Source organism: Tauraco erythrolophus, chromosome 10, assembly GCF_009769465.1.
Source record: "Tauraco erythrolophus isolate bTauEry1 chromosome 10, bTauEry1.pri, whole genome shotgun sequence".
Taxonomy (NCBI): domain Eukaryota; kingdom Metazoa; phylum Chordata; class Aves; order Musophagiformes; family Musophagidae; genus Tauraco; species Tauraco erythrolophus.
In genome coordinates, this window is record NC_141474.1 from 31,663,398 (window position 1) to 31,691,011 (window position 27,614).

Here is a 27,614-nt window from a genome sequence, read left to right on the forward strand (position 1 = left end):
GGTCGAAATCTGGAGTTTAATGATGTTTCACCCGTGAGATATGACAAAATTGCCATTGACCTTAGTGTTAACAAATACTGACATTTCATCACTTTGTACAGAAGGAGGGAAATTAATACTATAGTTTTATATATCTGCTTATTTATATTATATTTTTTTTTTTCTCTGCAGTTTTAGTGAAGATTTCTAAGTGGGGAGAAAGCTTTTATTTTGCTGTGATATTTAACTTTAAAAAATCTAAGTGACAGTCAGACTACTTTTTATTATTTATGACAGATGTAAGTGTTATCCAGAGCATAGAAAGGATGGAACTGGCAGAATTGCTAACACTGATTACTGTAATTTTCTTTGCTACCTTTATTGGCTAGGTTTAAGTCCTCAGACATGCGAAGGCTGAAAGTCAAGGCCTCTGAGTCCAACTGGTGTGTGCTAGTTGTCCCAAACAGGCCTCCCCACCTGTCTTTTTTTGTTTGGCATGTTTAATGTTTTGTTAGAAGGAGAAAACGCTTTTCAGGCAACGGTCACATCACACTGCTGTACTAAGACAATGGGTTTGGGCAGGCAGGAATATCATAGGCTTTGGGTCAAAGGCAATAACAATAAAAAGCGTCGTGTTGCAAATATTAGGAACTTGGGATTTGCACGGTTGGGTGGATGGAGCAGACCCTGGCGTGTTTCGGTTTGTGTACATGCAATTAAAGAGCTGTTGAATAGGTGAAATGAGTAAAATGCAGACCGTGTGTGAAGCAGAGCACAGCCAGACTCACTTGGCCCTGTGGTTTGAAACTAATCTGCCCGAGAGATCTCCTGTAGTAACTGAGTGACAACAGGTGCAGCTCTTCTTACACCCCCGTGAGCTCAACCCACTGCTCTTGGGTTCTTTTTAGCAAATGCTTAACATGGGCAGCATCTCATGCATTTTACACATTTCGAAACTAAATGACTAGGTGTCACATTTTTTCTCCTGTTGCCTGAGAAGTATTCCCTTAGGACAAATTGCCCTCTTCTTTTCCTGTTTCACCCAAAGCAGCCAGATACACGAGGCAGGCAGAGACATTGGCGTGGCAGGTATAAATAACAGCGGTGTATGTGGATCTAATAATCCGGTTCTATTTCAAAGATCATGCATTAACGTATATGGCATTAGCCATGATGGAGGAGAAAATAACTACATGTTTCCTATTGCGCCGTGATAACTTCTGCTGTATTTCAGGCTCTTGCAGTACCAAGCCCCAGTTCTGTTTAATAGAGAGCTTGGATGCTGGGAGTATGTGTGCTGTGTCTTGATTTTTTTGTCAGGAACATTTTTGCAAAAACCACAGTCAGGTCTGTGACTGTGTTAGAGCGGTGAATTGCTCATTTTTGTAAAAAGCCTCAAGACTGTGGGGTGCATAATCTGAGAGGTCATTGACAGCTTCGTCCAGATGTCAGTATGTGGAGAAGTTCACTTGAGCAGAACCTGAGCCCTGGTTTTCAGTTTTAATTCAAAATCTGTTTTAAATTTGAACTTTGCAGAACAAAAAGAAAAACGTGTTTGATGTCGTGACGGTCACACTCCATTGTTTCAGGTCTCCTTTTCGCCTTCAGAACGTCATACAGCTTTCCTCGTTCTTGATTGTTTTGTAGCTTTAAATAAATCTAGGCAACATACCACAGAAAGTTACTTTATCCTACTGCACACTATTTCTTTTGGGATCCGACTATACCCTGTCTGAGCTTCTGTAGGGCTTAGCTTTGGTACAGTCTTCAGCAGATGTACTTGGTTTTAGTTCACCACCACCAAGTCACTCTCAGTATGACAGCCAGGTTGCAACGATATTTTTCATGGAAGTGATCCATTGAGTGTGTTTTGTGATTAAACTATTAATCATGCCATCAAAATTAATTATGTTAATGGGTTTTAATTTATTTCTGACCAGTCAGGATGAATTAAGCAGATCCTTTTGCTTTGGAATCCAGAGCAAAGCTTTCATTCACCTCACGATGGTCAAGACAGGGTACTCTGCCTTTAAAGCTGGTAGCTGGCTCATTTTCCAGGCTAACTAGTCTTGTACCAACCTTCTTGAATGGAAAGTCATGTATAAATACCTTATATGGTCAGTTTTCAAAGAAAAAACATTTCTTTTATTAACTATCCTTGCTAATAGAATTTTATATTAAACCGTACTCAAAATTAGGCTGACTTCCAGAAGACAACTGCAGTTGTAGAATACACTCCAAATTGTGTTTTATTGTCAAAGATAGCAAGTATTCTCCCAGACAGGGCAGAATCTCGACAGAGTTTGGAGTCATGTCCTTGCTTGCCTTATCCCTTCTGGAGCATGGGAGATGGTATCAGCAAAGAACAGACCAAAGCGTAAAGCTCTGGGAACTCTGAAGTAGGTGTGGAGAAGTTTTTAGTGACCTTTATCTTTTAGGTACATTTTTTCTGTAGATAACTAAGACCATGCAGTATTTGCCATTTTTTCATGAATGTATCTGATTGTAGTTCTTGGAGAGACAGAAATAGAGTGAGAGATAATACTCGAGTAAACGATGTGGGAAGTGCCACATATCAGTTAACTTTGAGCACCTGAGTTGCTTTTGCCATGACACTAGTTGCCCTGAATCCTTTTGAAGGTTAATGGGGGGACATAGTTGCTTCCAGACAGGATTTGGGGAATTATCACCGTGGGTTCAATCACTACAGACTCCCCGAACCTCATGGTTTTCTTACGAGGACATACTGCTGGTGGGTTTTTTAGAATGCTGAGATTCTGGTCATACAGGACTTCAGCACATCTGCAGTCAGTCCTCAGCAAGAGATGTGCAAAAACTCAGAGCTAGACAGTAACAGAAAGGATTGTGTAATATGTCGTGCCCAGCCAAATCTACTTTGTAATGAATGTGGCAGGGTTATTTTTTTCTTGAGGCTGTTGGATGCAAGCAGGATCCTATAGTTCTTTGTAGACTAGAATTTGTAAGAAACTCTAAACGTAATCATATTCCTGTTGAAAATCTGGTTTAAATAAAAGTTTTCCACGCAAAAGGGTTATATTTTTTTTTCAGTAGGAGTATTCTAAGCATAACTTTTTGTTCTGAATGGAGAAAGGAAATCTTTCATTTCATTGTATGGGGAATATGCTTGAGGAAAAAAGTCTTCAAATTCATGGTGTTTCAGCCTTAGTAACTATGGCCTGTGCTGGTGAGGGGTTCTGCACCATGTCTTCTCAAGTCCTGCGATAGAACGCAGTCAGGAGAGGACTGTTGCCAGGGTGGTTGCCTGTTAACTCAGCGCCTTTGAACCCAGTTGGTCCTGGTAGTGAAGCATGGGGAACATTTGCTTCTGTCCATCTGGTTCATCCAGCTTCAGCTAGTGCAAGTCTGGTGTTTATGGCCAAACAACTGAGGCAATGCTGCCAAGTAGTTTGGAAAAAAGGAATATACCACAGTGAACATCGGTACTGTTTTTGTTTAATGTCTGCCCTTCGTCTCATAAAATTTGAGAGTAGCTGTGAAAAACAAGGTTTTTCTAACAGTTGAGGCTTTCCTTGTAGGTGTACTGATTTGATTCCTCAGCTTCTTTCTGGATACAAGTTACGAGTCGTGCTATCACTTTCTCAGGGTGATACTCTGGAGGAGAATTTCTGGGCAGTTGTCCATAAAGCTAAGATATATCTATGCCATTGGTATTCAAAGGTGAAAACCCAAGAACAAACTGCTCTCTCTACATGTGCCCACAGCTCTCTAGGATATACAAACTGAGCATCTGTGTGTAATTATTAGACCACTTCATCAAGTAAGTGTCAGGTTCTTTTGAAGCATGTAGTGAAGTTAGTCTGTTGTTATAGGCATGTCAAAGAAATCTTTTTTTTTCTTAAACTATTATCTAAGAGACCAGAATGCCTTTCTGCAGTATAATACTTTCTCTGAGATATTAAGGATTTGTATAAAGCTATATTTTTCAATTAAACATGTACTTTTTATGTGGCAATTCAGTGGCAGCAAGAGTGAAGTAAGGAGCTTCAATTCCACAGAAGTGTAAATACTGCATTTACAACCAGCTTTTTGAGGTTCTTGTTGTGGCCATGAAAATAAAAACCTGCCAACATAATGGGTTAGTGTTTTAGCTCAGACTTGAGGTTCATCTTCATAGCTTAAAATCTGCCACTTAATTCATTTGGGAAGAGGTGTCCTTCCTAGTTCATGTTTTCTGTATTGCATTAAAAATTCAACCAGAAATCATCTGTTTATCCTTCTTCTGTAAGCATTTTGCATTTGTAAATCTACACAAGAAGGATGAAGATGCTCGGAGCCCCATTGCCTTTCCATGCTCGAGTATGCTCAGTCCAGCCATATCTAGTAAGAGAGCTCTGAGATGCTGGAATTTGGTGGAATGGCAAGGGCCGGTCTGTCCCCATTCACACTGGTTTAGTGGGCCCATAGATGTAAGGTGGTGTTGCTCAGAGTGAGCTCTATGGAAGAATTGGCCCCTGTTTTTTTAAAACATGCCTTTTGGACTCCAGCAAGGCTGCTCCGGTTTCTCTTTGGATGAGCATGGAAGCTCGGAGAGAGTTGCTTTGTGGGCTTTGAAAGTGAGGAGCCATGACATTTAGCTCTCAGCCTTAGAGCATTTTTCAGAGTGTGACAATAGTTGATAGCATTGATCTAATTAGAAAAATATATGTTCAGTTCTGATGATCATTTGTTATGATTTGGTATTTGCCATATTTGGAAAAACTCGATGCATTATTGTTTCACTCTTTACGTCTAAATTTTTCCTAAAGTGATGAAATGATCTTTATTTCAAATATCCGCTCTTTATTTTTCCTTTTAATGAGAGGTTTGAGCTGATTTGGGAAAAATGTTTATTTTTTCCCAGTACTTTCTTCAACCTAGAATTTATTTATTCACCCAGTTTTTGTCGAAGGTGCTTTTCTGTTTTCAAACCAGACACTGAATTGTAATTGTCTGATCTATTCTTAAACTGTTTAAGAAAAAAAAGCATTTAGACCACTAGGTAGTTCATTTGGATGAAAGGGAGGGTTTTCTTTAACTCAAAAAATATTTTTTTGTAGACGGGAATTTTGTTTGGATTTTACTTATGCAAAACTGCAAGAAAAGGTCAAATGCTTCAATAAAGTTCAGTTTGCTTTGAAGATACCGAATTGTAACATCCTAATGAAAAGAATATTTCTGTGAAAGCACACTGTGGCTAAAAAGAAGTCACAAGTAAGCTGTCTTGTAAGAAAATCCATCTCTGAGAGAGAACAGTTATGGTGGTGTGTTTCCCTGAGATGCATCCAAGATGTCTGGCACTTGATGGTACAGTAGTGTTCCCAAGACTACAGGCAGCTGAAATTTTTCAGTAGTATTTAGCATTTTTAATACCTTTTGGTTTATTGACTTTTGAGGCACAAATAAATACTGATCTGAGATGGTTCTTAGTGCTCAGATAGAAAACAGTCCGTGTAATACTAAATATTCAGAAACATTATTCGTATTTGGGGGTAATTAGAGGTTGGGATATGGATCGTTTTAGGAGAAAGACATTCTGTTTGCTATGATAGACATTTCTGGAAGTTCTCTTGTCTTTTGTAGCTATTCTGCTCCTGTAGTCTGCCCTCGTGGTGCTGTTCTGTGGCAGTGAAGTTGAGCATCACCTTACCAGGAATGAGACTTGAAACAAGAACTTCATATTGCACTCAGCTGCATGCTGGCTGACGCTGTTCAGCATGTCACTGAGTCGTCGTTGGCTCTGCTGAAATACAGACCTCATGATAGTTGCACTTGAACTCATGCTGTGCAGAAGCTCTGCTAGTTGGATGCAATTTTGCTTGTACATATTCGCCTGATAAAGGCATTTTGTACCTGCAGGTATCGAAGCAGTGCCATTTAACTGATTATCATTGCGTCCATAATCTCTTGTAAATTGTAATTCAGCTTGGACGCAGTAACAAAGTTTTTCTCAGGACATACTGTGTGCAAAACATTGCTATTTAGGTGCAGCCTGGGAAAGCAGAAATAATCTTCCTCTGAGCTGCTTGCTAAAGAGCTGTTCTCTTCATGCCACGGTGTCTTCTAGGCGTATGCATGGCCTGTTATTTGACTGATTTATGCAATGAAGTGGCCAGACCAGGAGTTGTTTCAGCAGAGAAGAATCTTAAACATAAGGTCCTTTTAAGGGATCTCAAGACATGCACCCTAAACAGTAACCAATTTTTTTTAACATTAGCATTATGCTTGGAATTTTTGACTAGTGAATGAAGAGATCATTTTGCACAAACTTCTTTCTAGTCACAAGTTTAAACCCAAATGTGTTCATTTGCCTGATTCTGTGCCTGTATTGTCTGTTTTCCAGGTCTCTCTGTACAGTAGTGTGCAAGTGGACCTACACTTCAGATGGAGGTTGGGATGACAGTTTTTGGAAAATGATTGGTTTGGAAGATTTGGTGAAGGATAAGTATGAAAAAATAGGTATATCAGGGGGTTGTTTTGTTTTATACATGTATATTAAAAGTTTATATACATATATATATAAAAGATACATACATGTAAAAAGTTGTATACTTGTAAAAAGATCTTTTGCTGTATTTTTGTCAATGTCAGAAGAAACGTAGCAAGACTTGACGAATCCTCAGATGGGTTGATAGCAAGGCTGAATGCCCACAGGTGACAGCTTTCCTAAGTACGCTTTTTACTTGGCATTGACATCAAAAACTGTGTTTAAATTTTGCATCTTCTGTCCTTCTGAAAGGCCTAGCTTGCCTTTCAGTACTGCTCAGCCTCAACAATAGAGAAGTAAGTGGGAGCATCAGCAATTGATTTCATGAAGGACACATCTGATATGGGTGTATTGGATGGCAGGCTACGAAAAAAAGCCACAACGTAATAATTTATAGCCGTTACTGATAGCATGTTTTGCGACCTGTACTGATCTCCCTCATAGCAATTTTCAAAAAACTGCTACTTCTCCTTGTTATTATCTTCATATTGTTTTTTTTCACTCTTAGAGCCTAAGTTTAATTAGAACGGTAGCCTTGCTAATAGCAATTCCTACAGCAGATATTCATTAAAAGTCCATAATGTTAATATACCAGAAAATTTCCAGGATGACTTTATTAGACTTTCCCTGTTAAGTTAATGGACTTTTAATGGATGTCCTAAGCAGACATGTCGTTAACAAGAATATTACCAGACATGAATTAAAATATGCTCATTCATCAAAGTTAATTATCTGAAATTTCCTTTGATTTTTTTTTTAATGTCTAGCACTTTGAACAAGTTTGTACAGCAGTTTAAATGCAGCAACATGAAATGGAAATGGCGTAGGGAGGACTGTAGGGAAATAAGGTAATGAAATCTATACACTTTTCTGATCATCACAAAATATACTATAAGTCATTTTCAAGTTATCAGAAAATTGTACATGACAGCTTCCTTGAATAGATTTCAGCTTTTCCCTCTGCGACTTTGCTTATGCAGCCTACTAGGAGTATTAGGCTTTTAGCTTCCTGAGGTTTTAGTTTGAATACAGTTCTTAAAACATCTATCACATGTGGCTTTTAGCAAATCTCCAACAAGTTAAAATAAGACTTGCAATAATACATATTTTTACCAGAAAATTGAACATCTCGACAGCTGGTGGTCTCATGGAAGAGTATTTTTAAAATAAATTATTTATGAAGTGTAAGCTAAGGCTTTAATACAATATTTATGCAATGCACTTCAAGGACAGTGCAAAGCAATTTGCCGTTTTAAAACGAAACATACATGTTTTAAATGATAAAGTAGCCATTAATAAAAAGGGCCTTTTGTTGTGATGGAAGCCTCATAAAACTCATCTACATATGGCTCAACATCCAGCAAGACAAAAAATCATGAATTTCCAGTGTCAGGCGTACATTTTTGTTAAAACACAATGTTTACAAAACAAATCAGTAAATTAACTTCTGCTGATAAATGTTTCTTGCAAGACAAAAATGCTTTCCTGAGTTACTGAGGAAAGTGTCTAGTTCCAAGGGCAACCGCGTTGGTTTTCAAGACACGAACCACAGAATACCTGCGTGTGTCTCAGCTGGAATTGGGGAAGCAGAACCCGACCTCCAGAATTGCACCAAACTGTAGGCTACAGCTTGAAGCTTCTGAAGAGCACATACTTTTACTCACCTTGAGAAATCCTTTGGTTTTCAGGTTCTTGGGCTGATTACCTTAGGTGTATCCAAAGTATAAGACACTTTTTGGTTTGCATAGCGCTGCTGAAACCTGGCCTTAGATAAGCCTTAGGTAGAATATTTGCTTATTTCCATGACCGTTTGTCTAATCTTGCCTTTTTTAAAAAGGAAAGTGTTACGCTCATTACAATTAGCTGTGTGATAAAATCACAAAAAGCAGAACAGTGGCCTTCATTCATGTCTCTGTGAAGAGGGAGTAAGGAGCTCTCTATACGAATGTGGAAACCAGATAACAACTACTCCTTCATTCTTTGGAGATTATCTTCTAAACTGCACCTGTTGGAGTCTCTTGGAAGGGTTTAGCTTCAGGAGGAGCCAAAAAGACACCAAAACAAAGCAACTCACTCCCTGCCCAGAAGCTACTCAACACTGCTGAGGTCTGTCTTGTGTGCTGTGCAAGTGCTTTCCTCTCTGCCACACCTGATCTTGCCAGTGTCCCTGTACGTGGGAAAATGGGAATGGTAACATTGTTCTGGTGAAAGTTTGGGGGATTTGCTTGTTTTAATGAGTGTTCAGCGTTGTTGGACTTGGAAAGAGCACTCTAAATAAATTCAGCTTTCCTTTACTTACTTTAAATTAATCAGGACAGTGTAAATCCACCTACCAGGAAAGTGCCATTCAGTCACTTGAGCAGCACTGGTCAAACTGCAGCTGGAATGGTCTTGTACGGTGGAAAACTCCTTCCTGCCAGCTCCCAAAGTGTCGGCATTGGTGACCAGGCATCATCACTGCATAGACTTCCTCCCAGAAAGCCGCAAATGCTACACTGAGCACGACGAACACAGGGTCACACCTTGTACAAACTCAACTCAAACTGTTTGTAGTGCTGCTTCAGGGTGCTCTCCATAAGTGAACAGTCTCACCTGCCCTTAACTTCAGCACCTCGTACAAAAGGCAATTTGTTTAACTAACTCATATGGACAAACGATGGGAGTGTGTGCTTCCAGGAGGCACATCATGGTGTGCTACAGCTGACAGAAAAGAATTCGAAGCATTAGACTTGGCTGGCTTGCAGATGAAGGAACTCGAAATTGCCAGATAACCTAGGTAGGGGTAGGCGGAAAGGAGACTGTACACAGTCAAACACTCCTCCTGAAATGAAAACAAAACCAAAAACCTAACAAGTCTGAAGTAATTCTAGTGGAATTTCCTTTTCTGTTCTCATGTTTTTCCGAGTCCGTGTGTGTCTGCCCAAGGTCTGTTTGGTTCAAATACAAGGATGTATTTTAATGCCTGCACATTCCCCTTGTAGAGAGAGATAATGGTATTTTTCTCACGTATCTCCCCTAAAAGATTAGCAGGCTCTGAATCATCATTTCTTTCTAAACAAATCAGAATGTCACAAGATAAAATTAGCAAAATTTTCTTACTGTAACAAAAGTAAATACATAGTTTGCCAGTTTAAAATAGGTAGAAAAGCTATGTGTTTTTTCTTTATTTTTAAACTCTGTAGTGAAATCATTTTTGTTTCCAATCAGAGGGAACTATAGATGAATAGTTACGAACAGATTTTTATTTTGAAGTATCTTTAACATTCATGACACTGGAAATATTTATGGAAATTACCTGAGAACAACTTCTTTAATGTACATAATTCTTTATTCTGATAAATACACTTTTAAACATCACTTTTAAAATGTCTTGCCCTTTAAAAATATATTTACCGTAACCAGAGCGGTGCTTGTGGTTGCAGATAGCACGCTTCTCTTAGTTTCAGTTTAACTGAACATACGACCTTATTGATAAGGGAGACCCTCCCTCTGACCTTTAGGATCTTCCACAAACCTTTCCCACATCAAGGCGTGAGTTCACGTATTAAAATTCCCAGGCCTTTGATGTTTTACGTTTTTCGGAGCAGACTAACCTTTCAGGGAATCCACATAATAAGTTGTTTGTGGTCCCTCCTGTACATCGTGAATTTACTGGTCACATTTGTGAAGGCAGAGAGTGTTATCTGGAGATACTACAAAATTTATTGATCCCATTAATTTGCCCACCAAGAGCAGAAGATGGCTTGTATTCAAAACCACTATGAAAGTGTTGTGTACTACAGGCATTAGCATTTATCTACTGTGGGGAAAGCACATGGTGAGTATCTCTTTGTGGTATTATAAAACCTAGAAAGACATTAACAGTTCCGTTAAAATTTCATGTACTATAGACCTCTTAGGGTACTGAGGCGTATATTCCATTTGGAGGAAAATGCCTGATAAATTTTCACCACAGCCGTCTACTTCAGGGGCTACTTAAGGGACCAAGTAATGATTTTTTACTGAATGGTAATATTTTATGCCAGGTCTTTTTTTGGTTGAAGATGGTGTCTTTTTCTGAGATAGCGTTGCAGGTAGTGCAGAATAGGTTTTATTGTTCTTGTAGATGGTGTGTTGAAGGCTAAAATGCTGTCTTTTGTAAAGCGGTGTTTGTCACCTCCTTTCATCTGTGATGGAGCAGCATGCTGATTTTAATGAAGTATTTTTTTGAAAAGCAAGATTTATACTTGGAGATGTAGTCCTTCAACATGATAAGGATTTCATAAACCCGATTCCCATCTTTTTCTGACTAGGAATTTACAGCCACATCCTCAAAAGTGAATAAATACACAGCTCATATATATGGGATCTTTATGAATATCTGAGGCAAAACTAGAAAAGTATTTGAATTGCTTAAATCTCACAAATTTTATGGAAATTCAGTGCTTGCCTTGAACTTTGAGTGCTTGAAATTAATGTGCTAATGAAAATAACTTGCGTGGACAGATGGTTATATCAGCAGATTGGGTTTTGTAGACAGCCATTGTCAACAATCCTGTTCACAAAGTGATAAACTCTTTCTTAAAATTACTTGCATTTTTTTTCCTTTAAACTTTCATATGACTGGATAATATGCAGATCAGAGTTTCATGCCTGTCTTCAAGCAGCACTTCTCTCTCTGTTTCTTAACTCTGAAACTGTAGCTTTGCTTAATTTAAGTAGAATTCTTTCAGCTTTGATTTTGACTTTGCAGGTGATCTGGTCCTTACACATCTCTACTTAAATCCCATTCTGGATCTTTTACCCAATCATCATTCATAGGCAACTTCAAGAAGAACACTTCCCGTTTTCCACAGATTGCCTCAATCCATCTCCAGCAGGATTTCTTCTATTTTTTTTTAAAAAATTTTGTTTTTAAATTTTATGTTTTCAATTGCAAAGGGTTCAACTTAACTTCAAAGTGCATTTATGGTTGGTGATCTTCACTCCCAGACACCAGTACAATAGTGTCACCCTCCGTGTTCCAGCACTCTGACTGTGCTTTAGTGTACAGTTGTAGCACTTGGCAGTCATTTGTCTGTAGCTCTTTTCTTAATCCCAGGACTTTGGGAACAGGAAGCTTGATGTTACCTGGGAACTTGTGTATGCCATTTTTGAGTGCCCTGAATAGAAAGATCTGTAGAATTTTAAGACTGGATGTTCTTTTCTAATGCTCTTTCATTTGTAGTACTTCATAAATTGGTATTAAAGAAAACGGTATATGATTTGGGACTTTGGCAAGATAGCTGTGACTCTCTTGTTCGGTACCTGCTGTCATTCTTATTTTGCACAAGCTTTACAATATGCTGAGTTTTCAGATGTAAGTGCAACCCTCTGTTCCTTTAGGTGTTCAAACAAGTGACAGACCAACAAACTGTTTATTCATGAACAATATGTTATATGAAAGGTTGTATTCCTGCATCTGCCAGTGTCTACTTCCACATAGAAAACTAGCAAAGATAATGATATCTTATACCTCAATTGGTACACTTAAATAGAGTCTGCTTAGGTTTTGGATTTGGCCAGAAGCACTCATTTTTAATGCTTGGAAGTTCTACTCATTTATTTACATTTTGGCTGAAAATGGAAGAATCAGTCCAGGGTGGGAGAATACAGTCAATATTAACTTATGCTACAGCAGCTGTGAAGGGAGTGGTCAGGGCATTAGTTCTGCCAGTTTTCTATCTCTTCCAAGGCCTTTGATGCCAGATGCTCCAGAGTGTATGAGGGATTTCCTTGAAGGCTGAGAGAAAGGGATGATGTTCTTTTTTTTCAGGTCACCTTGTAGCTGCCAGTTCTTCATAAAGCTTGTTTGTAGCAATGAGCTTTAAACACTGTGCTTTAAAAATGGTAGAGAATAATAAGGAAAAGGATTCTCTTAAGTATGGAGTCCCTTTTTCTGTCTGTCTTTGGTCTTTTGCTATCCCCAATAAATGACAGCACATTACAATTTCAAACAAAATTAAAAGGATGAATCAGAGGATATTTAAACTAATGTGCCGTCAAAATCCATGGAATTTACAACTGAAGTGTTCCAAATATGTTAACATTTTTCTGGCTTCCTGACATTTCAGTCCGTCCAAGAGCTGTCGCAACTGTAAAGGAGCTGAAACTGGCACAGTGCAAAGAGGTTTTAGGGTGTCTCCTTCCTCAAAGCTCGAGGCATTATTTCATAATATATGATTCAGCAGTAAGAAGTTAGAAAGACTTTTTCTCAGAAAAGCTGCACGTACCTGTGATTTCTATTTTATTTTATGTTTTTTTCCATCTTGAGATCAGTGAATCACCTGAATAGTTGAGATCGGAAGGGACCTCTCCAAATTGTCTAGTCCAGCTCCCCCTGTCAAGTTCGCCTGCAGCAGGTTGCTCAGCGTTGTGTCCGGTTGAGTTTTAAGTATTTCCAGGGATGGAGATTCCAAAGTCTGACTGGGCATCCTGTTGCTGTGTCTTGACCACCTTTTGCCAATAAAAATGTCTTTTCTTTTGTTTAAATGTAATTTCCTGTATTTCAGTTTGTGCGCGTTGTCACTTGTACTGTCACTGGATGCCACTGAGAAGAGTTTTGCTCCATCATCTTTACTTACTCCCTCCCATCAGATATTTATAGATGCATTAATATAGATGCATTAATAAGATCTGCATCCCATATCCCCCCCGCCCCCGCCCCAAGCCTTCTCTTTGCTGGGCTTAAAGTCTCAGCACTCTCAGTCTCTCCTTGTACGATGTGCTTCTGTCGTCTCTGGGGTTCTGCTTTGGACCTGCTCCAGTTTATCCATGTTTCTCCTGTCCTGGAGAGCCCATTATAAAACACAGCACTCCAGATGTGGCCTCCTGAGCAGGGAGCAAGGATCACCTCCCTTGGCCCGCTGGTGACACTCTTCCTAATGCAGCCCAGGAGGCTGTTGGCCACCTGTGCCTCAAGGGCACATCACTGGCTCATGTTCAACGTGGTGTCCACTGGAGAGAGACTATTAGGAGTATTGTACTGTAAAGTACCAGAAATCTATATTGTCAGCCTATTGAAATTATTATTGCAAGCAAAAATGAGAGATCAGGTAGCTGAGTTTGGATGCAAATGCATCCAAATATATCTGTTGTATCCCCACATGCATGTCGGCGTAGCGAGAAGTGAACCATGCGTTACAGGGGATTTTCATTCTGCACTGTTTCACCAAAATCTTGTAATGAAAACTCAGTCACGTCCATCCATGTACATGCCTAATGATCCAATGATGCAGAATGCTTTTTTCCTTTTTCCTATGACCTTTAACCAGGAAAGCTGCTTATTTATACATGAAGTAGCTCTCTTTCATTTGGACAAGAAGGCCAGGAGGCTTTGTTGAAGTAGGCACCTGTGGTCTGCAGACCAATTTACTTTTCAGCTCCATGAATCAGGATCTGCCTGCACACAGGTTGCTTGCTTTTGCCAGTATTTAGCAACCTACTATGCCTGCCTTAGGTAATTACATGTTAGATAGTTGAGATGTGTTCAGCCAAAGGCGTAAGCTGTTTGGGAGAGTGGGATGGAAAGGACTCAAATTAGGTTTGCCTCAAGCTACTGTGGCAGCTCCCGTAGACACAGATGGATTTTGGACTGAGGAAAGCCGAAGTGATTTTGTTTAACCAACTGTTTTTCTCACTTTTAAATAAGCTGGCCAATAATATCACAATTTGTTTTGGTTTTCCTGAATGAGAATTCTTAAGTTTTTAACTGCCAACTAGGAAATTTTATGGAGAGTATTTCCATGTTCAAAAAGCCCCAAATCTGACTTTTTCTAACACCCCTTTAACCACTATTCAGTCCTAAGAAAAAGTTTACATTATAATTTTATAGTCTGCTTCATTATTCTGCTTCCTTCTAATCTTAGCACTACTTTTGCTACTCAGCTGGGTTAAAAATTGTAGAACAATCAGCCGTACATATCTCAGTTAAATGTGAGTATTGTGTGTAATTGAGAGGGATGTTTGGCAATGTGTGTGAGATAAGGTTCAGACCACGTATCAGAAGAGTTATAATATTATTTATTCAGATTCCTTGCATATCCCAGACTTCTAGCATTGTGTGAATTATTATAAAAGACAAAAATTGGAGATTGTCTACAGGCTTTGTAATGAACAAAGTATTGAGGGGGAAAACCCCATACATTGCTTATTACGAGATCCATTTGGATGGATGGTGCTTATTTTTACTAAGGTCCTGTTTCCTTTAGTGCTTATTTAGCACCATTTTGTTTAACTAGATAACTTCTTCAGTTGCTTATTTAACAGGATATCATAGAATCATAGAATGGTTTGGGTTGGAAGGGACCTCAAAGATCATCTAGTTCCAACCCCCCAGCCATGGGCAGGGACACCTTGCACTACACCAGGTTGCCCAAAGCCTCATCCAACCTGGCCTTGAACACTTCCAGGGATGGGGCATCTACAACTTCTCTGGGCAACCTGTTCCAGTGCCTCACCACCCTCTGAGTGAAGAATTTCTTCCTTAAAAAAAATATCTGTTTTGTGTATTGTCTTTTCAATTAAAAAGCATTTAGATTGTCCAGTTTGGAGGAGGCTATGAAATAGAGACGGGATGTACCCTTTGGCTGGGTTCCTTTCCGAGGTTGCTGGGACCTCAACAAGGGATTGATATAGCCAAGCTCAAGTTTGCTTGCGTCAGGTTAGCGAAGAAAAGGGACATCTCCTTTTGATTTTCTTCCCTTTGTGTTTACAGCCAGCTATAAGTGCTTATGAAACGCAGCCACGTTCTGCATGATAGATGAAAAGCTGTTCTCAGCGAGTATGTCATAGTTGAGTCAGCTGGGCCCCCTGCTGCGCTCTGCTTTTGTTGTTTTGAAAAAGATCTGTGTCCAAAGTACCTAGTTCTGTTAAATATTAGTAAGGCTGGACAGTGAATTTTGATTACTGAAGTTGACTGAAGATGTATTGTCTGCCTTGTGTGTTGCGTCTGGTAAATAGGTGGTTGCCGTGGCAACTGCCTAAAAAGGTAGAGGGTCGCTGATACCACATAAATTCTTTAAACAAAACCTGATCATGGTGAATTCTAACATTAGTCCTCAAAGAAGGATAAAAGAGGAGGAAGAGATTGAGACAGCTTTTTCCTTTTGTAAACTCACTGCTTTATAGGGGAAAAATAGCTAGAAATAGTCCGTCTCGTATGAAATGAAAAGGTTGTGGATTAAGGCATTGCCTTAGTGACACAGCTGTATGGATGTGAAAGAGAAAGTTCTCCAGCTTCAGCCATTATGGGTTTGTTTGGTTAGGCCTAATTTTGGAAGTCATTATAGCGAAGGTAAATGCCTTACACAGGAGACTCCTGTAAACAAAAGACTCGATACATTTACTTTGGCAGGAGCCTTGAGAAGCCTCAGTCCTTTCACGGCCTCTTCCATGCAGCCTGCTGCACCACTCTCACTGCCCGCCTCTGCGCAGCAGTTCTCCTCTGCCTTCCTCCCTCCCTGGCACCTTCTTTCCCGACAGGTGGGGTTCGAGGGGGGCAGCCTCGAATGCTCCATTGAAATGCTGGTGGGTAGCTGTAGGATACCTTTATTTTCATAGTAGCTGTCCCTGGACTTCAAAAGCTGCTGTGTTTTGCTCAAGTAAGAATTTGTTCTCTCTCTCCCAGTCTGGTACCAGAGTATAATCTGTTTCAATGTTTTACTTTTTAATTACGGCTCCTCTTGGGTTGCTTTTGTGTTTTTTATTTTATCATTTAATAGCCTTATGCCTGCAGGTTCTAAGCATACTGATGCTTAGCTGAGTTTCCTAGTTTTTCAGTGAAGAGTAAAGTATGAGAATGAATGTTTATAAATATGTAAAGGGTGACTGTCACGAGGATGGAGCCAGGCTCTTCTCGGTGGCATCCAATGACAGGACAAGGGGAAATGGATATAAGCTGGAATATAGGAGGTTCCACTTAAACATGAGGAAGAACTTCCCAGTAAGGGTACCAGAACACTGGAACAGGCTGCCCAGAGAGGTTGTGGAGTCTCCTTCTCTGGAGATGTTCAAAACCCGCCTGGACACGTTCTTGTGTGATCTGATCTAGGTGGTCCTGCTCCGGCAGGGGGATTGGACTAGATGATCCTTTGAGGTCCCTTCCAATCCCTGACATTCTGTGATTCTGTGATTATAATTCCCTTTCCAGTTCTCCACCCATGCGGATCAGTCGAGGCTCTGCCCATCCCACACCTAACGCTTGTGTGGGCGTGGAGGCAACTGTTGAGAAGTGCTTTCAGTCAGGGAGTAACTGTTTACCGTGACTCCTAAACCATTGCTGTTCATTATTATTATTTTTTAATACAATATTTTTATGCTAAATCTTCATATCACAAAAAAAACATCCTTGCACGTTCTCACACGCTTTATGCCTATGGGGGATAGCAATGCTGCGAATCGTTCTGACATACAACTGGTACCAAAGCAATCTGTAGAGTGATTTTCTCCTGCTGCTACAGAAGAGAGGATTATCTTTACCTCTGAAATTGCTCCCATAGTGCTCATTAACCAGAAATACAGTAATTGAGAAGCTGGTAGGAAAAGATTTTGTCTAATAGTAGCCCTGATCTCTAAAACGGAGTTTAACCACATCAAAAGCACTAAAATGTTTGACCAGTATGACTGATGTAAACAAGCCAACCATGGAATTGGGTGTCTGGAAAGATGTTTTATTTCAGATTAATTTCATCTCATGCTGTATATACAAGATGCTTTCAGGTCAGGTGACTGATTCTGAAGAAAAAGATGTGGTTTTAGCTGCATGAACTCTTTTGAACTTCCTTCCACCTGCAGGGTCTTTGAACGTTAGGAGAAGCAGACAACTTTGTTTTAGTGGTATTATTCTCCAATGTCTTAAAAAAGCAGAAAGAGATGTTCCTTAAAGAGAAAACATCCTGCTGTCCAACTTACTGGGGGAAAAAAAGGCCAAAGATACACCTCTTGAAAAAACTAGCACAATGTTCTGACTTCACATTAAGAATTAATAAAATACAGATTTTTTTTTTTTTTCCGGTGGTGAGGTAGTTTAATATCATTACTTCCTTCTGTATAAGCTACTGGAGTGATGGAAATGGTGAGTTTTGCTTACTGCCCCAAATCAAACCCAGTCCAGTGCAAAAGTTTTGGCTATACGTACTTGTTTTAAATTTCCATTATGCGATTCAGCCTAGCATTTCAGAGGTGGTGGTGTGGCTGTCAATAGAATAGACACACTTGGAGAAACGAGCAGCAAGAAGCTGTGTGTGCTGTCTGATCACAGAGCGCTCCATACACTGCATCCGTCAGGAAGTTAGCATCTTCCTTAGGGTGAAGAACCAGCCTGATTTACAGCAAAGCCAAAGATCTAAGTAATATGTAAAACTGAAGACCCGTTTTCCTTCCGTGGATTTAATATCATAACCTTCTTTTCATCTAACAGTAAGGTAGTACACCTGTAATTCTAGAAGGTTATGCTCATGGACATGAGTGTATTCCTGGTATTTTATAATATGCTATTCCTCTTAATTAATCTCTATCGCGAAGGATGTTTTACTTCCTTTCTACACATCAGAATGTGCTTTAGGTGTAACATTCTCAATAGACTTGACTGTGAAAATAGGTTTATTTTATTTTAAAAAGGAATTTTGTTAACTCTGCCCAGAAGATTTGTTGAACTGAGTAAACACTGCAGATACATACTATGAAATGCAGACAAAGTCTCTGCCTTAAAGCCATGGCGTTGGCAGGGAGGCATATGGGAGCTCCCCCTGTGCCTTTCACTGCCTCCCACCCACCAAATCTTTAGATAAATAGAGGGTGTGTGAGGTTCCAGGAGCTCAGTCTCACTGCTGCGGCTGTGGTTATACTCAGCAGCCAGAGAGGAAGCTGTTGGGGACAGGGGGTCCTTAAATTCTAAAAGTTTAATGATTTGCTCTTCTAAGCTCTGAGCAATCTCTATCACCATAATCTAATCATTGAAACAATCTCTTTTTGCTAGACAAAACTACGTGTGCCTTATGGTAGCTGAAACTAATGCAGATGGGACCTGCCACCCAGCTCCCTGGTGACAGGGCTGAGAAGGAAGGGTTGCATTCCTGGCGTTTGGGGTGACCATAATGTTCTTCGTACTTCATAAGGCCAGTGAAGGCTCAAAACCGTGTTGTTTAAGCCTGTGAGGAAATACTGCTGCCGTAGGAGGAATGTGCTGCTTAAGCCAGTTTCTTTTTCAGAGTTTCTCTTACTATAGCCACCTTATTCCTAGTAGAAACTGTTGGAGAGGATGGAAATGGAAAAAAAAAAAATGGCCCTGGCCTTGTGCAACAGGTGCAATTTTCAGTTTTGAGCATGAGCTGAGCTGAGTCTCGTTCAGATGCACAGAGAATGGCTGCAGGCAGCCCAGGCAGTGACTGCCGCAAGAACTTGGGGTTACTGCATAAGTGTTTCGTGCCTCTTGGAAAGACGCCAAGCAGAATTTAATTGCTTGTGGTGAAATCTTTCTCTGTGGCTAGATAGGACATTGCATACTTTTGAACTTCTAAATTGCTGTGGGACAGCCTGATCTAGCGTGGTTGTATTTAATATACAGACAGATAATGAAAGATACTTCTTAATCAGATGGAGTTCTTTGATGCACCTTTTTGTTTGAAATATGCCACACTAACTTGAGGGAGAGGAAGGGAGTTCTTGTAATAACATACACATTTGTTTTTCTGTTTAGTAAATTGACGAGTGTTTGGTTTTTCTTGTGTCTGCCCAGGAAACCACGTCTTGTCTCCTGGAGAGTCTGTTGGAAAAGGTCTAACGCCAGAAGCTGCAAAAGATCTTGGTCTCCCTGAAGGGATTGCAGTAGCAGCATCTCTCATTGATGCACACGCTGGAGGACTAGGTACTCAGTCATATATTTACTATTATTGAAAACAAGAATGTATTGAATTAATTTTAGAAAGCCAGTTTTCTCACAGCCTGTCTTAGGTCCAGCAGTTTGCCTTGATGCTATTCTTATGAAACAGCATAACTAAAATAAAAACCCCCTCACAGTAACTGCTAATATTGAATATCTGTTTATAGAAAGAGGCTCTTGCTGTTTATTTCTTTTTAGCTGGATTTCCAAATCGTTTCTTAACTTCTTCTAGTTCCACTTTGAATTCCTGAGCTGAAACACCATTGTGTTGACATGCCAACATGCTGAGAGTTTGCATCTTCTGTTGCTCAAAACTTTGGGGATGGGCAAGAAAAAAAAAAAATTAATATGCTAAGGAAGAAGTCTCATGTCTGAGGCTTGTTCATAGTTAGTCTTCCTTCTTAGTTTTAGTAGCGACCCATGCTTTCTTTAAATAATGCCGTAGAGACTTTTTCACATACATTTATGCTGGGACAGTGTGGGATACATACCAAAAATGCTGCTTTTGGTCTAGGGGGTTAGAATATCTAAATACTGTGTATCTAAACTAGCAAACAGAGGTAGAGGAGTAACTGGCCACTGCACAGCATTCCCTTTCTGTGTCTTTGAACTTTTTATCCACAACTGGAGTTGGTGGCCTGATGCTTAGATTTTTTCTTTTCCAGCACAATATTCTTATGTGCCCAGTTTCAACTTTGTGGAAATATGTTTAGTGAGGCTCAACTGTTTCGTTTTCTTACTGTGCTGTTTGGCCTTGTCTAAATATAGTCAATAACAAGGTGATTCAATGTAACTTTTTCAGCAGGAAATTGAGGTTTTTTTAGTTTGATAGTTTGAAAAAAGTCTTACCTCAGAAAGTTTCAGTGAGTTTTAGTGTCATAGTTGTAGATACTGTTGTGACTTACTTAAAAATCTGTTTGTGTCAATTAGTATCCTAATTGCATAAAAACGTGTTTAAAACTATGTGCTTTAGCAGTTTTGTGCTCTGGAAAAGGATGTAATAGTAAGTTAGCCTGAAATAATGAACTTGCTGAAGAACTGGGTTGTCACAGAGCGTGTGAAAATGACAGCGGAAGGTCCTTGTTGAATTGGCGTCGTTATTTGAGTACTGGATTCAGAGCACGAAAAGTTTGCCCAGTAAATTTCACGTGCTGAAATCAATGAATTGAATTTAAAGAAGAATCGAGAGCTGTTCATTTGCTATAGTCTTCTGTAAAGAAACTCTAACATTAGACATGTATAGCTACTGGCATCCAACAGAGTAAGACTTCAGTGGATGGAGACAGTCTGCTTATGCTAGTCCTGTTTATCAGAATATGTTTTCCCAGATGGCACCACAAACACGAGCAGACTATACTGAAATCACTGCCAGGAGAAAAGAAATGTATAGGTTGTTGTTAGAGAGAAGCATTACAGAGGGAAGAGTCAGTAGTGCAATGGGAGAACCTGCATGCTAATCACAAGGTAACTGGGTAGGATCAGGGAAAAAAAACAAGATTTAAGATCGAACTCATCTTTTTTGAATCTGGGAAAGATAGTAAATGGGTAGAGAAATTAGTAAAAATAGCAGTAAAAAGGAAAAGATTCAGATAGCAAAAGAGACAGCAGGAGCAAAAGGAGAGTTGGAGAGTGCAAATGTATATAAAGAGGAAGAAAAGTTTGCTACATCTCAAATACTGAATAGCTCCCTTCATCCGTGGCTGTTAATAACGAGAACCTTAATCTTTTTCAAGTCTAGTTTAACCTATAGTGTGTAGAATATAGAGCTGAAGATCCTGAAGGAAAACAGAAAAGCAAAAAACCACAGATAATAGAACTAGGAAATGAAATTGTTCTGATTAAAAGATCTGAAGGATAGCAATGCACTAAAGCAAATTAATCTTTTAATAATGATAAAAGGGGCACAGAAGAAAAGAAATAGAGACAAGATATTTGAATAAGTGAATTAAAATGTGAAAATATTGGAAATAACTCTTGCAGCTGATGTAAAACTTTGATTTTGAAGAGGTACTGATGCGTGTTTTAGTGCTTACTGTGCTGTGATCTGTATTGAAATATTGCGGTTTGCGATTTGTTTGAAGGATGTGAATGGTATGTTAGTAAGCATTAGATTAGTTTGTGGGACAACAACATCCAGTGGGTGTCATTATTCTTATTCTTGAACACATTCTGCTGGTTGTTTAAAAATAGTCTGTAACGCCGAAGTAACAAAAAGGGCTCTTTCGTGTCCTGCAGGCTAAACTAAAATGACATGGTGGACATCTTGTTTTCAGTGTTAATAACTTTTGACACACTGTTCAAATCTGCTTTCGGCTGAATATAAAGTGTTTTTGCTGGACAAGTTCCTGAAGTTTATGAAGGCTTCAAAGTCTTGAGTAAAATAAGTTAAAGAATTATGTAATACATATGTCCGTGGAGGTCATCCATGACTCGTGAATCAGTCCATCTGATACCTATTATGGAAAAGCAAAAAGCTAAAAGCCAAGTAGTTATGTCTTACATTTTAACCTACTGTACCTATTTAAAAGAGCCTATAGATAAAAATGTGATTATGGGAGGCTAGTCTTTTGGGACATTGCACCTTTTAAAAAGGTATGGGCATTGTTTCAGCAAAAATAGATAATATATTGTACAGTATCTAAAATACTTTGTCACTGTGGAAGGGTCCAAAAGTACTCCTGCTAAGCATTGCCTGCTCTTCTAAAATCTCTCCTTCAGTTTGTGTGGTATACAGACTTCTTGTTTTCGGTCTCTTGAGAATCTGAAAAAGATTTTGAGTATGAAAAATTCCGACTAAGTTAAAGACGAAAGTGACTTATAACAGAAATTAAATTATTTTTAGTGAATAAAATACCTAAGCGTTCATTGTTATGAGAATGTTCCAGACTTATTTGCTGTCTGACTTCAATTAATCACAAGTATGGAGACTGTAGCAGCTCTAAACACTAGTAAAGCCACTGACAAAATCCCACTGATTTCAAAAAGGCCCAGAATGCATATTTTGCAGAATGCATGTTTTCTTAGTGATTAAAAATATCTAAACATGAGACTCTTCAATTTTGTATTGTTTATGAAAATACATTTGCAACATGTGCTGACAATTCAGTTTAATAGATTTGTTCCCTCTGAAGTGTGAACAGTATTTTTAACTCCTTTAAGAAATTCTATTACAGTGTTGCCTAGTACAGGAAATTGCCTTTTAGACAGCCCTGTCCAAAATTCTTAATATGAACTCGTGCATGTCTGTGTTTGAGCAGTGAAAAATAAAGCATCAGAGTTAGAAGTCATACTTCCAGCTTTCTTTTGTTCCTTACAAATAAACTCTGTGTATTACAGCTGTGCTACTACATAGTTACAAGCCAGCTAGGGTAAAGGGACATAAGGACAGATTTTTAAACACCTTACCAGTTTAGACCTTAATATTCTGATTATTTAGTTAGCTTCCAATGATGATAATACCATGATAACCACGGCAACCACACTAAGATAAACCCCAACAGACCAATTTAATAACAAAGTCTTGCAGTGGTGACATAAAGAGGAGGGTGTTAATGAAACATACCATACTAACCAGCAGTGACACTTGACATCTTGCACAGCGTCCAGCAAACGCTTTCATGTTCCTGCTACAGTGAGGAGAAAGATGCATTTTTTTTCAGCAGGGTTGGCAAACTGGTCACCAGCCTGATGCAGATGCAATGCACGCTCTGGTGACCAGTTTGCCAGTGGAAAAGTAATGCTCAAGAAAAAAAAAAAGACAAACAAAAGAATATTACTTGTTGGGCTGCTGCATTTTGCTGGGTGCAGCACAACGTGATGCAAGAATGCAACCTAGGAGAGGAGGAGGAGAGGGCAGAATTTCCACTTCAGCCTCCCGTTAAGGGAATTAAGCATGATGTGATGCATGCTGAAGCTTGGCTGTAGGTCAGCCCCATTCTGTAAGCAAGCTCCTGGCTCCTCTGGCATCTCCTGCTGCGGGCTGAGTGCTTGCTGAGTTTATCCTCCGTCCTGTCCTGTCCTGCACGCAAATGCTCCTCAGCGCCAAGCACAGCTCCTCGTAGGGAAGGAGTCATCTTCCTTTAGATGATTCTGTCTAACATGGACAGAACAGCAGCAGCAGCCAAGACAACAGAACTGGCAGCCTTCCAGCCTCCTGCCAAGTTACGCCTTTCTCCAACTCATCCCCTGACAAAACACATCAAACAGTATATGCGTGATAAACTGTGAACAAATAAACATATCTGCAACACAACAGGGCAGTCTTTTATTCTGCATGTTGGCCTACAACCTGGCAGAATAAAGGTCAGGCTGTAGTCAAAATAGCATTTAAAAATTATGATGATAAACATGAGCATCGAAGAAATCGTCTTGTGTCCTCATTTATCTGGAATAAAAATACAGTTTGATCTGATTTGATAAAATAACTTTGTTTCTTGACTAAGCAGACTTTTTTTGATTTGTAGCGGTAGTGTGAGATACCTGGCAATTACTCGTGTATGGAAAAGCTGTTTTGTGAGCGTTGGCTTACTCTTCTTTAAAATAGAATTTTAATTTTGTTTTAATAGGAGTAATTGGAGCAGATGTGAAAGGACATAACCTGCCGTGTGAAAACCAGCCAATTACATCCCGACTTGCTATGATCTGTGGGACATCTTCATGCCACATGGGGGTAGGTTGTGTGCATAGTCCTAATTTGTACAGAATATAGTAACTAATGTTTTTGAAGAGAAAAATGACCTTTGTGCTTCTCACCCTTTTTCTTGAATTTTTTTTTTCTGGTAACTCTATCTTTACCTTTGGATATCAATTATATATTACCATGCATTTGCTTTTAAGCAAGAACTTTAATAGTAGTAGAAATCAATACTGAAAAATGACTTGGAAAGTAAAAACCACGTTGCTAGAGTGGCTTAAAGAGCAGCCTGAAATCTGAGCCAAAGACTCGGAGCTTGAGTTATCCGTGACAAGCCTGTCACTAATGTGTTACGGAATAGTATCTTTGGAGAAGGAGTGCATGTCTTCAGTCACAGCCCTTCTCCCTCACCTCTTCACTTAATCAATATAAATCGTTCTACCTCTGAAAGTTGCCATGATGCATAGAATTATGACACATATCATGACTAAAAAGAAAGAAAAACCTCGATAAGCAATTTTCACTTCACTAATTTTTCTCAGTGAATTAATACAAAAGCTTTTTCTGAGATTGCAATTAAAATTTAGTGTCTGCTTTTGAAATTTATACCTTTTTAAAATGTATGAGTCTGAAAGCATTCCATTTAGATAAGTACCCTTTTCTGCCACATTTTTTATTTAAAACTCATTTCGGTCTTAAATTTAGACTGATTATGATTTGGGCTTTTCCTAAACGAGCAAATGGCAATGGAAGTGCTAGAGCTTTTTAGAGAGGACTAACATGCTTCCTGGAGAGAGCTCCAGTAGATAAAAAGAAAGGAGGCTGATAATAAAACGTCAGACTTAACAGTAAGTTAAGTTGTCTTCGTAGTAACAGCATGAATACACGGTGGTCTTGAGCATGAATAAATCGTGATCTTGTCACATGGATTGTAGCTCAGCAAAGCGTTTAAGCACATGATTGAATTTAAAGATGTGAATAATCCCAGTGTTGTAAAACAGAGCATTTAACAAAAGCTTAAATCCTGTAGACTAATTGAAATATATGTGTATTCCTTCCTAAACTAGGGTTTCAAACCTCAAGCTCCACCACACTTAGCTTACTCTGTCTCTGAAAAATTACGTTAGTATCTCTCTGCCTGTCATGGTGCAGGTAGGGCACGCTGCAAATACCAGCTCCGAGGGAAGAAGTAGCCCTTCAAGCCTGCCGCTACTTTTATTATTTCCATTTTTTTTGATGGAGGTTTCTGCCCTTTCAAAGCAGCTCTTTGTGTGAACTCTTCCTAACCTGTTTCATTTAGTTGAGTTAGTTTAAATCGTTAAAATGAGTTGGGTTAATAGAGACATAACACTGGACCAAAATGAGCTGAGGAGCTCTCAGACAGTTTCCCCAAAAGGTCTAAGGGCAACGTTGAGCAGCTGGAAATGGGCCAGCTGGCTCTAACTTATTCTTTTAGTATAACTAGCCCTGGAGGAGGAGATGTGTGTGGTTATTTATTAATTTTTAATGTATGCATATTGGTAATTTCTAACGTAGACCCAGTTCACTAGTGTCGTTTGTTTAGCTTCCTAAACTATAGCATGGCATATCGGTACGAACACTGTCATGGCACTTAGTGTGTGCATACTCCACGACCATGAGAGATGTGGCTCCGTTAAATATGCTAATGTAGCAAAAGTGGCATGATAAAATCCATGTTGATGTTAGTCAATGTTCTATTCTGTCCTTAAAGCAAGTCCAAAGTCGTACCGAGAGTGCACACCATAGACAAGGTAGAACCTTTTAAGGCTCTTGATCACTGGAATGCAAACTCGGGAATAGATGCTTGTGCAGTTTTGGGCTAGATTAAAGTAATGTAAGTACTCAGCGTTTTATAATTATTTCCTTAACTGCCTTCCTTCACTCATCTGCTCAGAGTTACAATAATCTCTAGCTAGCAGACAATAAGCAAATTGTAAACTTCTCTGAATTTAATCTGTGAAAGGACCTTGCTTTACTGTTCTTTTATCTGTTACCTGCATAGACTGCATGAAGCGAATGCAGAGCACACAGAGCGGTTGTATTTGTGTTTTAATGAGACCTGTATGCAGCTGCATTTGGCTGAAATTAGCTGTTCCTTTTTTTAATTAGGGCTATAAAATGAAAGTATATTATACTTGTGTTTTGATAGGAATATATATTTTCACGCTCCGTGTGCACCAAGGGACCCTCAGGGCTACAGAGATTAATCATCAAGTTTAATTTAATGCAGTGGGAGAGAGACCTGTGTGGTCAGGCGGGCATTAAAAAGTGCCTTTGATCCGCCTCAGGTGCACTGAGCCCCAGTGAGCCAGCAACAATAATACCTTTGTGAGATGATCAGAGACGAGAGAGGGAGAAAATGGCCTGTGTGGAAACTCAAGGCCGTCCTTTGTTGTGGTTCTGGCAAACGAAAGAGCCAACTGTCAGGAGAAATTCAGAAAACAGAAAGCAGGGTGAAAGTACGGTTGGATTTTTTTTCAAGGTATCGTAACAGGAAACTGTTCAAAATCATCTGCTATGCCTTTCTTTCCCCCTCCCTTCCTCCTTTTTTGATGAGGGCAGGGGTACTACTGTTGGTGTATGTGTGTTGGTACAGTATTTCCATTCTCTAGACCGAACACGCCGTGAGTCACCGAGGCAGGGATTGCTTGAACACAGCATTTACTCTAAACTTCAAGAGAAACTGCCCCATGACCCAGTTTTCATTACCTCAAGGACTCTAGAGATCTTGAACAAAAGACTTTGCTAATCGTGCCTTTGATATTTTAGAAAGTACAAATGTGGAACCTAATTTTACTCATGGTTATAATAGTTTAATTTGTGGCAGAACTACCATTTTTAAGTGAGGATACGCTTTTGGAATTAACCACTGACAGTTTGGAGTAATCAGACACACACAAAGCATTTTGTGTTTCTGTTGAGATACTTGAACAGCTCATGAAAGAAGGAAAAAGCGTGTTGTAATTAGGCTACTGATCCACGTCCAGGTCTGAGCTGGTAGTTGCTGAAAGTCACTGCCACCTCAGGGCTCATCCATTTTCCATGAGGAAAAAGAAGAGAAAAGATGGTTTTCTGAATATTTTTGGACAGTTATTCATTTTGCATGATTCTCTGCTGCCTCCTTAGCTATAGCAAAAGTCATTGGCAGAATTTGCATTTGGAATGGAAAATAAGCTGTCCTTTTACTTGAGAAGGATTGTCCCGTAGTTGAGGGCTGAGATTCGTTTGCCGTAGCTTTGATCTGTCTGTGTAGGTATTCCTTTCAAGTGACGGACTCTTCTGAGTGGGCAGCTGCACGTCATCGTGCGTGTAGACAGGGTCTGTAAGCTCCAGCACCCACGTTTAGTTTTGGAACCTTCTCAGGAGACTTTCCTTGTGTAGCCGTGACGACTACACAAGATACATGAGTGGTTTTTCGCAGTAAAACAGCAGCAGGTTTGAAGCCTTGAAATAGGAGCTTGCGTGTTATTCCTAACTAGTAGTTTGCATGGCTCTAACAGACATGCCCTAACTTCTGGGAATAAGGTAATTGGTTTCCCTAAAAGCCTATCTTCCTGCCAGTGTGTTAGGGGGTTTAT

At 39.5% G+C, this 27,614-nt stretch overlaps 1 protein-coding gene across 1 annotated transcript in view; it reads left to right on the plus strand.

The window, feature by feature from the left end:
- FGGY (FGGY carbohydrate kinase domain containing) overlaps positions 1-27,614 on the plus strand; it is a 127,907-nt gene that overhangs the window by 33,688 nt on the left and 66,605 nt on the right. The window contains exons 5-7 of the mRNA XM_009982806.2: positions 6,341-6,456; positions 19,239-19,367; positions 23,948-24,051. Coding sequence (XP_009981108.1) covers positions 6,341-6,456; positions 19,239-19,367; positions 23,948-24,051 — 349 coding nt within the window. The remainder of the gene's footprint in view (positions 1-6,340; positions 6,457-19,238; positions 19,368-23,947; positions 24,052-27,614) is intronic.